The 13,971-nt window shown below is 36.2% G+C and overlaps 1 protein-coding gene across 2 annotated transcripts; it reads right to left on the reverse strand.

Moving 5' to 3' along the window:
• Window positions 1-255: 255 nt before the first annotated feature.
• Window positions 256-13,514, reverse strand: LOC106179229 (uncharacterized). Of its 2 annotated transcripts, XM_087012388.1 has the most exons (6): window positions 13,362-13,514; window positions 12,529-12,555; window positions 11,325-11,377; window positions 10,566-10,653; window positions 9,846-10,021; window positions 9,012-9,492 (listed from the first exon to the last, which is right to left on the reverse strand). In XM_087012388.1, coding segments are annotated over exons 1-6 (396 nt in total). In that variant the 5' UTR covers window positions 13,412-13,514; the 3' UTR covers window positions 9,012-9,490. The 2 variants fall into 2 exon arrangements, with proteins under 2 accessions (XP_086868513.1, XP_086868514.1); XM_087012387.1 differs by lacking the exons at window positions 9,012-9,492; window positions 9,846-10,021 and adding an exon at window positions 256-452.
• Between the last annotated feature and the right edge of the window lie 457 nt (window positions 13,515-13,971).

Here is a 13,971-nt window from a genome sequence, read left to right on the forward strand (position 1 = left end):
TGTGTACAGGTAATTCCTAGATCATGCAGTTACTAAAACTTTGCATTAAAATACCAACAAAACTATTGAAAAAATGTCATGAATAGCAGGATATTGCCCAGCATGAAATTGGATCTGTATTTCAGGATAGTGTGTAATATTTTATAACGGAATCTAATGGAATACTTATGAACCTTGCTTCATGTAGTAGTAGTAGGAGAGAGAGAGAGAGAGTAGTAGCAGTAGTAGTAGAGAAAGAGATTGTAGGTACATATGTATATTATTCAGCTGTTGCTGGTATCCCTCTGTAATCCCCACAGGTCTGCATATCCTCCTCGAACATAGTCCCGGTGGGGCAGGGTCTGAGGACGGCCATCCCCTGACTGTCACACTGCCAGTAACATGTCTCGTCTTCAGCGTAAGCAAAGTACAGCTTTTTACTCGGTTCGTACGAGACGGTTTCAATTCTGTAGCTGAAAGTTGTGGAATATCAAGTGATGATGAAATATGAAGTGATGGTCAACTGAAAGCAAGGGGGTGCGGGTAATGCAAATAAAATGCTCCGTGGAACATTTTTGATCGCAATTTTACGGCATCAGGACAATACCCCCACACAACGTCTAACTTGGCAATTCTTTCCCGGACAACCCCCTTGTAACAAAATTATAACATTTAGACTGAAAATGAAGAATGTGATCTCGAGAAAAATGATCAAGGAGGCTGTCGTTTACCAAGATCAGTTTTCAGATGGGATAAAGAGAAAATCTCACTCACTCATTCAAATATCTATAGATCTATAAATTGAAATTCGTCCGATGTTAAGGTGAATGTTTGAGCTTTTTATTTAATCAAGGCGATATACTTAAATAAGGTTCCTTTTGTATTCTTTTACTAAGGTTGTCTCAATACCCTTGGTCGACTGTAAAACGATCTCGTTTTATTTTAAACACTCCACATATGCAGCCACATTATTACTTTGGTAAAAAACGACTATGAATATACTGTAGATGATATGGTATCAACCAACCCAACTGTCTGTTTATGGTGATCCTTTCCTTTTATTGGAACCTTTTGTGTAAAAGATCCCCCTGGCAAGTACTCGTCACGGCACACGACTGGAATGGAATAAAATAAATACATGAACTGATTTATCTAAACAAATTTTTTTAAAAATATGTTGAGGATATTGACCATTTATTCAAAATGAACCTTTTGTCTTTAATTTGATAATTGTTGGTCTTTCTGAACGAACAAAGATAATGAGATCATAATTTTGTGTGTGGAGTTATAAGGTATGTGTAATGAGTACATTGATCGTGTTTGCTTTTGTCTTGGTATTTTGCCTTGACGATACTACTGGTGATAATCTAGTTTGAACATTGCAAACATCAGTTCTGTTAAGTTGACACCAACTTGGTTCAATACGTTTTTTAAAGTGATAAAACACGATTGAAACATGATCGAAACACTTCCAACAGCAGTTTAGAAAATATTAGAGACAAAAACAAAATATTCTAAAATCTGAACTGAAATTTAATTATGTTCTCATTCAATTTGCCATTTTGTTGCAAATAACAAATAAGGTATTGCCCGAAAGGAGGACACTGGAATATATGATCGGCATGTTCTACGTAGAATGGAATTCTCACTCCGTGCATGACCACATGCTGTGGTAGATTGCAACCGGCAATGTGTCGTTACGTTTCGACAGTATTGTGTTTGTGTGTGTGTGTGTGTGTGTGTGTGTGTAAGAGAGAGAGAGCGAGAGAGAGAGAGAGAGAGAGAGATGACGTACATAATTTATTTGTATGATATCCAGCACATCTTTTGGCCATCATCGGTTTTTGTCTGAAAAACAGGATAAGGATTTTATATTCTGACTGCACCTACTCTTCTACAGAAGTACAGTAAATACCCAAGTGTATTAAGCGCTGATGAATATTTTTTTAGGCTGATTCGGAAACAGTGCCGTTAATGTGTCTGGAGAGACACGTATGTTTCGACTGTCAAAACTGTACACATCATTACAACCATTCTTCGTTCAGTGCTTAATGCTTTATTCTCTTTACTGATACTGATACACTGCATGGCGATATCACTGGTTGAGCTTGCCGAATCTGAGTGTTAGAAAACATCAAGATATAGATAGTCCAGGAGAGAGCATATACATATACCCATACATTCCATTTAATGAGGCACTCAAAATTTCTAACAGTGTAACACTTAGCGCCAGAAAGGATTAACAGTCGAAAACATTACTTCACAATACATGTATGACCAAAATGCAGCTACTAGCTGACACATATTAAAAATAGGATACTATAAATATACTCTCAAAACTCAAAAATATATACCGGCTCGATCCATCTCCAAGGGATTTCTCGCGAAATTGCTTTCAGCTTAAGCGGCTTAGATGTCTCGCACGCCTACTGAAGCTGCTAAATAATAATTTTAATTAAAATTACCCCCTTTGCAGCTTCAGCACACTCAAACATTGGGCACTGAATACTTTAAATAAATGAGAAACATTTAGTGTGTTATTAATTATCCAGACATTGAAAATAAATTAAAAACATCTACAAGGTGTTTTGAAACTATTATCCCTTTTACTGTAAACGATTTCAACGGCAAGACGCCCAGTTTTATCTAGTACATTGATCCAAAACATGCATGTGCGTTATTCCCACAACCAAGCATTCACAAAAACCCATTCAGAACCTTTTTTTACTAAATGTGAGCATATACCATTGACAGCAAGCGTTGAATTAAACTTACCACCCAAAATGCAACCAATCTGCTAGATGTTAATTCCAAACTGAACAAACGGTCTGAGTTATTTCATCCATTGTTGGGAATAGTATTTCAAAGTCCCATGCAATATATAAAAAAAATTGCTATTTACGCTTTCATTCCTCGTCCGACGTAGTGGCTGCATATAAAAAGTGTGTCTTGATTTTAGTTGTTAATATCTTAATTAAGATGTTTTTGTATAGAATACATGCGTGTATATCAGATACTCACGGTTTGATTTCGTCAACGGGTTACAATAGAAAAGTGCATGTCTATATATTTGTTGGACCTATTTCAGTGTTAACATGGCAGGAAGAATTTAGCATTATTTTCAATAAGGCTGCGACACAATGAATATGTATCTCACTAAATCCACGAGGACTTTGGCTGAATGCAATCAGATTAACAAATTAATACACTTTCGCCTGGAACTGAGTAGAATGCAGAAAAGATGGCCAATCACGGATATTCAGTACAATCGCCGATTGTCGAAGGACAGTTGCTGATACATTTGTATTCCTCAGGTAGTATAAATTCAAAACAGATGATGATATCCATAATGCCATCGTTGTTAAAAACGACTTTGTACAGTTTTTACTTATCAAAGAAATAAAGGCCTGTCATTCGTTTAAATTAAAATACTCAGCTAGTCAAAGTGGAAGTTTTGTAAAGTATAGGCCTACATCTATCCAGAAGAATAAATCAAAGCCATACATGTTATATCCTTTAAAGCTATCAAAATATTTCTGAATATTAACGTATTTCACCACAAATCTCTAATGCAACGTCTTTATTCACCGTTACAAACCAAGAAGATACAGGGAGAAATACTTACGAGGAAGCTGCCAGACCTACAAGACATAGAAACAATGCAATCTTCAACATCTTGGCGTCTTTGTGTCGTCGATAGTTCTCCAGTCTCTTCTGATGCTATGAAGTATGTGTCAGACGGTTTTCAGTCCCCGTTTTATAGGAAGGTTCTTAAAGCACTCCCTCTTTTACGTCAGTTTTATAGCCGTTCCAACGTGTTTATCTTGCTGGGGGATTGTGTAACGTGCATAAAGATGTATTACTTAAGACACCTAAGGGTTTTGTTTTTTAGCATCCGAAGCTTCATAAAATGTAGTTGGCGGGATTTGTATCTAGACAAGCAATCAAAAAGCAATTACACAAAGATCGTAATGTTTGTTGTGACTTTCATCCAGAGACCTTTGGCCTTGTGGTTATAGATATCGACCTCCATTGACTCCTGAGGCAGTACTGACTTCTTTCACATGACAGACATCTCAACATTCGGTCAACATTGATGTTTTAGTCTCTTTCTGTTACCTTACATAACATAAATATACCTTAAACGAAACTTAATAAAAGAAAGTTGAAGTTCAGTGGAAATGTTTTGTTGATGAAAACAAGTGGAAAATCCCCCAGATAGGACAATAAATAAATTAATTGATTAATAAAAATAGATCAATAAGTGAAATTTCGAGACCTGTAGGTCAAAGAAAAACAACATTATATTGACACTGTATCCTGAGCTATGACATCAATAGCCTTTGCTGATCACAAGTTTTATTGGGGATATGCTGACACCGTTCTTTACAATAATCCCCATTTTCATCCTTTTAAACTGTTTTCAGTTTGCATGTGCTGAATAAGTGCCATATAGGATAACAGCTTAATCGTAAAGGTTTGTAATGTTAAAATTTGCAATATGTTTTATAGGAGGTGACACTGGGACCTTAGACAGTTAATAGAATAACAATGTACACAAGACAAACGACATCAAACGGACTTATATTGAGGTCGACCTTTGGGGTACTTTGTGTCCTGTAGCAGTAAGAGTGACTTCCTGACTTCCTTTACTTTATAGTTGTCCAGGAATTTAGTCTATGTTGTGATTTTAATGTCAATTTAATTATGTATCCATTATACAGATGTGTTTCAGTCCTTTGTTATTTATGCTTCTGCTTAACCGCAAACAATGGTACCTTAGTCCAAATAAGTATTAACCTAAGGTCCAATTCATTATCACCCCACACACACACACGCATACACGCACGTCCACAAACACACACACACACACACACACACACACATCCACACACACACATACATACTCATACACACACACTCATACATGTACATCCATACACACACACACACACATATATATATACACACGTACTAACATACACACACATACACCAACACACACATACATACGCACAAACATACACACACATACATACACAACATAGACCAATTCCACCCACACATATACACATTTTTGTCAACCTGGACACAGGGGGAGGGTTAAGAGGACATGTCCACCTCTATGAAAATGTGTACATGCTGTGTCCATACTTTAAACACTGATCAGTCAGCCGATGTCTCTTTTGGGGAACATTATTTTGGTCATTGTCCCTCTCACGCCCCTGAACCTACCCTGAGTGTCAAGGCACAGTAAAGCTAGCTTGTTAACTATTCATACCTTGTCATGGGATCGCTTTACTGGTTTTGCTGATATGGGTTATATATGAAATCAAGATCGAGCTGGCAAAACTGAAATCTAGAACCTAGGGTACCCTGAACCCTTCCCAGCCACTTTTATTATAGTGAAAATGTTTTATTTACTCACATGAAGTGTGACGTTTTGTTATATATTGGTCCTCTTTCTTGTTATCTATTACCTCCCATGATATATAAGGCAATCTATACGCTACTTCCTAACTGCAATTTGGTTACTAGATACATACTGGTGCATATGGCAGTGATAAAAGAGACGAGGGAAGGCAGTGTGTTAGTTGCGACTCAATTGCCTTCCTCATAACGTCTCGGGGTCCATTTTGGATAAGAGATGACACTTTTTTAGTCTTGTTCATTAGAGAGTTGTTGCACAAATGTGACATTAAGCATACATTAAGAAGGAATATCAACGTCTTTACGAGATGTAACATCGTAACATAGAAGCGCTTGACATATCCATATTGAACACTTACATTTTAATGGTTGTGTTTTAACAGGAAGTACGGCAAATTTCGGGGCCGTAGCGATAGTCCGAAGGTTCAATAGTCCTAAGATTCATTGGTCCGAATATTCACTATAGAACCTTCGGACCAATGAACCCTTGATTAAAAAATCGATGAAAATGGTACCATTTTTCGGACCAATGAACCTTCGGACCAATGAACCTTCGGACTATCGAGACGCCCCCCAAATTTTATGCTAAAACGGTGATTCTAACCACCTTTGAAAAATCACGAATTTACTACGTGCTAGGGCACAGTTTGTGGTTTTTTGCAAGTTTAAAACGATATTTGTTTATTCCAAATACTGGTAAAAGTGTTTCAATGCAGCTTCATACATAAAATATAATGTTGCACCGACTGCTTATGAAGGGTTATATATCACTGCATATTAGTCATATATTTCAGCTCCCAAGAACAGACGCCTCTCTAGGTGGAGAAGGTTTTTAAATCTTTTCACGTCTTGCTTCAGACGTAGGTCAAGAACATGGATGGTCATTATTGTTATTATTAAATCTAATAACTTCAGAAATTTAGCAATGAGGAAAATTTGACAGCATTAAAAAAAAACAGATTTATTATACAGTCACAAGGAAGTTCTTTTGTTTGTTTCCTTGTTTTGATGGCATCATAACTAAGTGAACTTTCAGTTTTTAAGAGGCACACTATGTCAAACAGCTGGTAAAACCTGTACAGTAATTATATGATAGCAGCTGGGAGCTGGTGGTTGTTGAGTTTCTGTCAACATCTTTTTACAGTTTATACATTTTAGCTGATTTATATTTTAATATTTTCATCTTTTACTTTTTAGGAATATAAGCGCAGAACTGTTATTGCCTCAGGAGCAGCCAGTTAAAAAACTTCAAAATGCCGTTCTCTTAATTTTATAATAAAATATTAATTTTATGTAAACACAAGTGTTCTGTTTTTCTTTCTTTTCTTAATAATTTGAGGGTACCATTGGGGGGGGGTAGTGATCACGGTTCACGGGAAATAAAATCATTAATTAACAAATCACAGTACGTTACTCATATCTCACTGATATTGCAAATAGAAACTGCTGATAATCACGAATCACCTAGTATAACACTTCGTTTTACAAAGGGCAAAATATAAAAAGCTGCATTTAAGTGTCATGGGAATGGGCTTCACGGATCATGCTAAACAATAAATTAATATTAATGTTTCTCGCATCTCTGGGAAATAAAAAGTGGCTTTCGCGGGTAACGAAAACACCTAAGGGAACCCTCTTAATTAAAAAAAGTTTGAAAAGCAGAATAATAATGATTCTTATATAAACGACTGATCCTTGAAGGACCACCCACCCACCTACCGTCTCGCCCCACATCCCGGCTCCTACATGTACGCTGTGTATCAAAACTATCGTTGGCTGGTTCATCTTCTGCCGGGAGTTGAACAGTTAACGTGGTCAACAAATTGTTAGGGAGAGACAGATGGCAAAAAGAATTAGCATGTTGTCTGCAAAGTGCTACACAGAGAAACTGGAAAAGTGGGCTATTTTTACACTTTTCTTAAAGTTTGTAATAGTCTCTGCTTATAGCAGCTCCACGCTCTTTTTATGTTTTGCTGTTACACTGGTACTTCTCTCTCTCGTCGGTCCCCTCCTAAAATGTTCCACTAAAGAAAAAATCAAAAATGCTATGGGAGAATTGTACAGGCAATTGACCTACTTTTTCCATTGCAGTTATTGGCGCTAGTTTAACAATGTTATGAGTTGGTCGTGAAAATGTGATTCACGCCTGTGATATGAAGGTTTATAATTTATATAAGTGAATTAATAAACAGGGCGTGTCGATCAAATGATTCGAAACTTGTGAGCGCAAAGGGACATTGTTTTTTACATAATAAATTAACTGATAGCGACGAAAATCTAGGAAAAAATATGTTCTCTTATATGCAAATTAGATTGCCTGTAGTAATATAAGGCTGTCCGAAAGTGATGTCCACATCAGAGATTTCAAATAGTGGTGATCTTGATTACCTAAGCTATCTCAATTTTTATTATTTGATAAAATAATATATATTTGAAGCTACCAAAATTTCCCCGGGAAGTAAAACAAGTTTCCTTTCATTATAAATCATTGCTGGAACCGTCCTTCGGATGAATTTTGTTACAGAAAGAAAGCGGAAAAGGGGCTCTGATCGCGGGCCCTGATACGCGCCTCTTCCCTACCCGAGAGCTACCGTAAATGTCACAAGTTTTTCATTATTATTATTATTATTATTATTATTATTATTATTATTATTATTATTGTTGTTGTTGTTGATGTTGTTGTTGTTCCATACACAAAGTTGATACAGAACGTTTACATAAAATGTACGATGCAATGTGAGACAAAGACACCTTCCACAAACCTTTCACACAAATAATGACGTAAAATACATGTACAAATATTGGTCAAGAGAATCTTAGTAGGTTATAACAAATATTCTTTTCCAGTCATATGAGTGTTTTTCCCCATCTTTCCAATTTTTCCTTATAGAGCTGCCTTTTCAATTTGAGGACCCAGAAAGTGCATTTCTCATGTTCTATCATATTAATATTATTATATTTAAAGAATTCTTGAAATTAATTCTATGTGAAATTCTGAATTGCAATTTGAGTAGTTTATGATCATTTGTTTCGCCAAAAGGCAAAGCATGAACTAACTTCTGTTTCTCAATTGGAAAATAAATGTTCAGTTTTTTCCTCCTCTTGCCATGAGTGTTAAAAGATCTTGCTTCTTTATACCCCCGTCACACTAGAGGCAGAATGAGCAAGAATGCCATCGGAAAGACAATTCTTTGTGCGTTCCAGAATATTCGAAGAGCATTCTAAAAATTCCGAGTGCATTCCAAGTGCGATGTAACGCTGTGTTAAGGCAGGAGTCGAACTTTTTTGACATTGACAGATAATGTAATGTTTCCTAATCTGGTATTGACACTGGCAAAAACACAAAATCCAATGTTTTTTGCATAATTAGCTTTCATTGTTGGATTTTAGTTAAAACAGTGTGGGAGCAATAAAGTCCATGTGACGTTTGAAATCCGTGTCTAAACAGTATAACTGCAAATATACATCGTTTCTCAGCTGTGTTGACAGAAATGTTTTAAAAGTAAATGATTTGTAAGTGGAATTCGGGTTACGTCCGAAACCGAATAAGGCTCTTTTATCACTTTCTTTGTCTCTGTTTTCTATCGACATCGACACCATCCAGTTGCAGAAGCAACGCTTTATTCCAAGACATCGTGCACACAAACATTTCATGAGAAGCTAAATAATTCAAAGAATTATTATCATTTCGAGCTATGTTTTACTAACTGTATTTCAACCAACAATGTAAATAATGGCACCAGATACACTTGACAACACTAAGATTATTGCAATCATTTACCGAAGGAAAATTAATGATTTCTCTGGAAAGCAAATGTCATTACTTTTAGCCAAGACAGGTTTTTTAGGTGTCCGTTAACGTTTGTAAACGTTTCTATGAACTATTTTCAAGTCTTCATTTTGTTCCAAAACCAATGAACCATGTGCTGTGGAGCATTCCTTTACTTATAGATAGATAGATAGATAGATAGATAATCTGTCCAAATAATCCACGGCAGCTAACACTAAATGATTTTTGTTGTCCACGGGATGCCAGAAATTTTACTGCGCGGTTTCTGTTTTGTCAATTGTGTTTCATCTTTCCTGAAAATATTGAAACCAGACAAAACTGTTAACGAGCAAGCTAAAGGTGACATATGTACAGGTAATTCCTAGATCAGTTACTAAAACTTTGCATTAAAATATCAATAAACTATTGAAAAAATGTCATGAATAGCAGGATATCGCCCAGCTTCAAACTTGATTTGTATTTTAGGATAGTGTAATATTCATAAAGGAATCTGATGAATTGTTTATGAGCCTTGCTTCATGTAGTCGAAAGAAAGAGAGGTACAGGGAGAGAGGGGGAGAGAGAGAAAGATCCGAAATATATTATAGGTACATATGTTTATTGTTCAATTGTTTGGTGGCATCCAAAATGCCACAGTGTTACTTACATAGCTTATAGTACCGCAGACATGTCTGTAGCTCCTCCTTGAACACAGTTCCGGTGGGGCAAGGTCTGAGGGCGGCCATCCCCTGACTGTCACACTGCCAGTAACATGTCTCGTCACCAGAGTAAGCAAAGTACAGCTTTTTACTCGGTCCGTAGGTGACGGTTTCAATTCTGTAGCTGAAAGTTGCGGAATATCAAGTGATGATGAAATATGAAATGATGGTCGACTGAAAGCAAGGTGGTGCGGGTAATATTAATAAAATGTTACGTGAAACATTTTTGATGGCAATTTTACGGCATCAGGACAATATCTCGACACAACGTCTAACTTGGCAATTCTTTACCGGACAACCCCCTTGTAACAAAATTATAACATCTAGTATTAGAATGAAGAATGTGATATCGAGAAAAATGATCAAGGAGGCTGTCGTTTATCAAGGTCCGTTTTCAGATGGGATAAACAGAAAATCTCACTCACTCATTCAAGTATCTAACTATAAATTGAAATTTGTCCGATGTTAAGGTGAATACTTGAGCTTTAATTCATTCAAGGCGATGTACTCAAATAAGGTTCCTTTTGTATTCTTTTACTAAGGTTGTCTCAATACCCTTGGTCGACTGTAAAACGATCTCGTTTTATTTTAAACACTCCACATATGCAGCGACATTTTTACTTTGGTAAAAAACGACTATGAATATAGATGATATGGAATCAACCAACCCAGCTGTCTGTTTATGGTGATCCTTTCCTTTTATTGGAACCTTTTGTGTAAAAGATCCCCCTGGCAAGTACTCATCACGGCACACGACTGGAATGGAATAAAATAAATACATGAACTGATTTATCTAAACAAAATTTTAAAAATATGTTGAGGATATTGACCATTTATTCAAAATGAACCTTTTGTTTTTGATTTGATAATTGTTGGTCTTTCTGAACGAACAAAGATAATGAGATCATAATTTTGTGTGTGGAGCTATTAGGTATGTGTAATGAGTACATTGATGGTGTTTGCCTTTGTCTTGGTATTTTGCCTTGACGATACTACTGGTGATAATCTAGTTTTAACATTGGAAACATCAGTTCTGCTAAGTTGACACCAACTTGCTTCAATACGTTTTTAAAGTGATAAAACACGATTGAAACATGATCGAAACACTTCCAAAAGCAGTTCAGAAAATATTATTTTTAAAATTTGAATTGAAATTTAATTATGTTATCATTCAATTTGCCATTTTTGTTGCAAATAACAAATAAGGTATTTCCCGAAAGGAGGACACTGGAATGCTATCTGCATGTTCTACGTAGAATGGAATACTCACACTCCGTGCAAGACCACATGCTGTGGCACACGGGGTAGATTGCAACCGGCAATGTGTTTTTACGTTTCGACAGTATTTTGTGTGTGTGTGTGTGTGTGTTTGTGTGTGTGTGTGTGTGTGAGAGAGAGAGAGAGAGAGTGAGAGAGAGATGACGTACATAGTTTATTTGTATGATATCCAGCACATCTTTTTTCCATCATCGGTTTTTGTCTGAAAAACAGGATAAGGATTTTATATTCTGACTGCACCTACTTTTCTACAAAAGTAAATACCCAAGTGCATTAAGCGCTGATTAATATTTATGAGGCTGATTCGGAAACAGTGCCTTCAATATGTCTGGAGAGACACGTACGTTTTGACTGTCAAAACTGTACACAACATTACATCCATTCGTCGTTCAGTGCTTAATGCTTTATTCTATAAACTTAAATTATGACAAAACGGAATGCACTTCAGCATTATCTACTAAGGTTACACAAATGTTGTAAATAAATCTGTGAGAAATACTGATACACTGCATGGCGATATCACTGGCTGAACTTACCGAATCTGAGTGTTAGAAAACATCAAGGTTTAGATAGTCCAGGAGAGAGCATATACATATACCCAGACATCCCATTTAATGAGGCACTCAAAATTTCTAACAGTATAACACTTGGCAACAGAAAGGATTTACAGTCGAAAACATTACTCCACAGTACACGTATGACCAAAATGCAGCTACTAGCTGACACATATAAAAAATAGGATACTGTAAATATACTCTGCGTCCAACTTAAAAAATTTTTTACCTTGATGGGTTCCCATACCTAGCTCGTTCTAATAAGCTCGATCCATCTCCAAGAGGTTATTCGCTAAATTGCTTTCAGCTTAAGCGGCTTAGATGTCTCGCACGCCTACTGAAGCTGCTAAATAATAATTCTAATTAAAATTACCCCCTTTGCAGCTTCAGCACACTCAAACATTGGGCACTGAATACTTTAAATAAATGAGTAACTTTTAGTGTGTTTTTAATTAAACAGACATTAAAAATAAATTAGAAACATCTACAAGGTGTTATGTAACTATTATCACTTTTACTGTAAACGGTTTCTACGGCAAGACGCCCAGTTTTATCTAATACGTTGTTCCCAAAAATGCATTGCGTTATTCTCAAAATCAGGCATTCACAAAAACCAATCCAGGGGCTTTTTTCACTAAATGTGAGGATATACCATTGGCGGCAAGCGTTGAATTAAATCTACCACCCAAAATGCAACCAATCTGCAAGATGTTAATTCAAAACTGAACAAACGGTCTGAGTTATTTCTTCCATTGTTGGGGATAATATTTCATGCAATATATAGAAAATTGCTATTTACGCTTTCATTCCTCGTCCGAAGTAGTTGCTGCATATAAAAAGTGTGTCTTGATTTTAGTTGTTAATATCTTAATTAAGATGTTTTTGTATAGAATACATGCGTGTATATCAGATACTCACGGTTTGATTTCGTCAACGGGTTACAATAGAAAAGTGCATGTCTATATATTTGTTGGACCTATTTCAGTGTTAACATGGCAGGAAGAATTTAGCATTATTTTCAATAAGGCTGCGACACAATGAATATGTATCTCACTAAATCCACGAGGACTTTGGCTGAATGCAATCAGATTAACAAATTAAAACACTTCCGCCTGGAACTGAGTAGAATGCAGAAAAGATGGCCAATATACGAGTACGTTGAAAACATATGCTTCGTAAACAAGGCATGTGTGTGAGAGAGGGAGGGAGAGAGAGAGAGAGAGAGAGAGAGAGAGCGTTTTACGGCTATTCAGTACAATCGCCGATTGTCGAAAGACAGTTGCTGATACATTTGTATTCCTCAGGTAGTATAAATTCAAAACAGATGATGATATCCATAATGCCATCGTTGTTAAAAACGACTTTGTACAGTTTTTTTCTTATCAAAGAAATAAAGGCCTGTCATTCATTTAAATTAAAATACTCAGCTAGTCAAAGTGGAAATTTTGTAAAGAATACATCTATCCAGAAGAATAAATCAAAGCCATACATGTTATATATATCTTTTAAAGCTATCAAAATATATTTCTGAGTCGTAACCTATTTCACCACAAATCTCTAATGCAACGTCTTTATTCACCGTTACAAACCAAGAAGATACAAATGCAAAATTTTACAGGAAGAAATACTTACGTGGAAGCTGCCAGACCTACAACACATAAAAGCAATGCAATCTTCAACATCTTGGCGTCTTTGTCTTGACTAGAGTTCTCCAGTCTTTTCTGATCCTATGAAGTGTGTGTCAGACGGTTTTCAGTCCCCGTTTTATAGGAAGGTTCTTAAAGCATTCCCTCCTTTACGTCATTTTATAGCTGTTCCAACTTGTTTATTTTGCTGAGGGATTGTGTAACATGCATAAAGATGTATTACTTAAGACACCTAAGGGGTTTGTTTTTTAGCATCCGCAGCTACATAAAATGTAAAATGTAGTAGGCCGGATTTTTATCTAGACAAGTAATCAAAAAGCGATTACTAAGAGATCGTAATGTTTGTTGTGACTTTCATCCAGAGACCTCTGTTGGCCTTGTGGTCATAGATATCTACCTCCATTGACTCCTGAGGCGGTACTGACTTCTTTTACATGACAGACATCTCAGCATTTGGTCAACATTGATGTTTTAGTCTCTTTGTTACATTACATAACATAAATGTACCTCAAACGAAACTTTGTGTTGAAGTTCAGTGGAAATGTTTTGTTGATAAAAAAACAAGCGGAAAATCTAACAGAAACGACAATAAATAA

Source organism: Lingula anatina, chromosome 5 (assembly GCF_051362555.1).
Source record: "Lingula anatina isolate TDL-2025a chromosome 5, LinAna3.0, whole genome shotgun sequence".
Classification (NCBI taxonomy): domain Eukaryota; kingdom Metazoa; phylum Brachiopoda; class Lingulata; order Lingulida; family Lingulidae; genus Lingula; species Lingula anatina.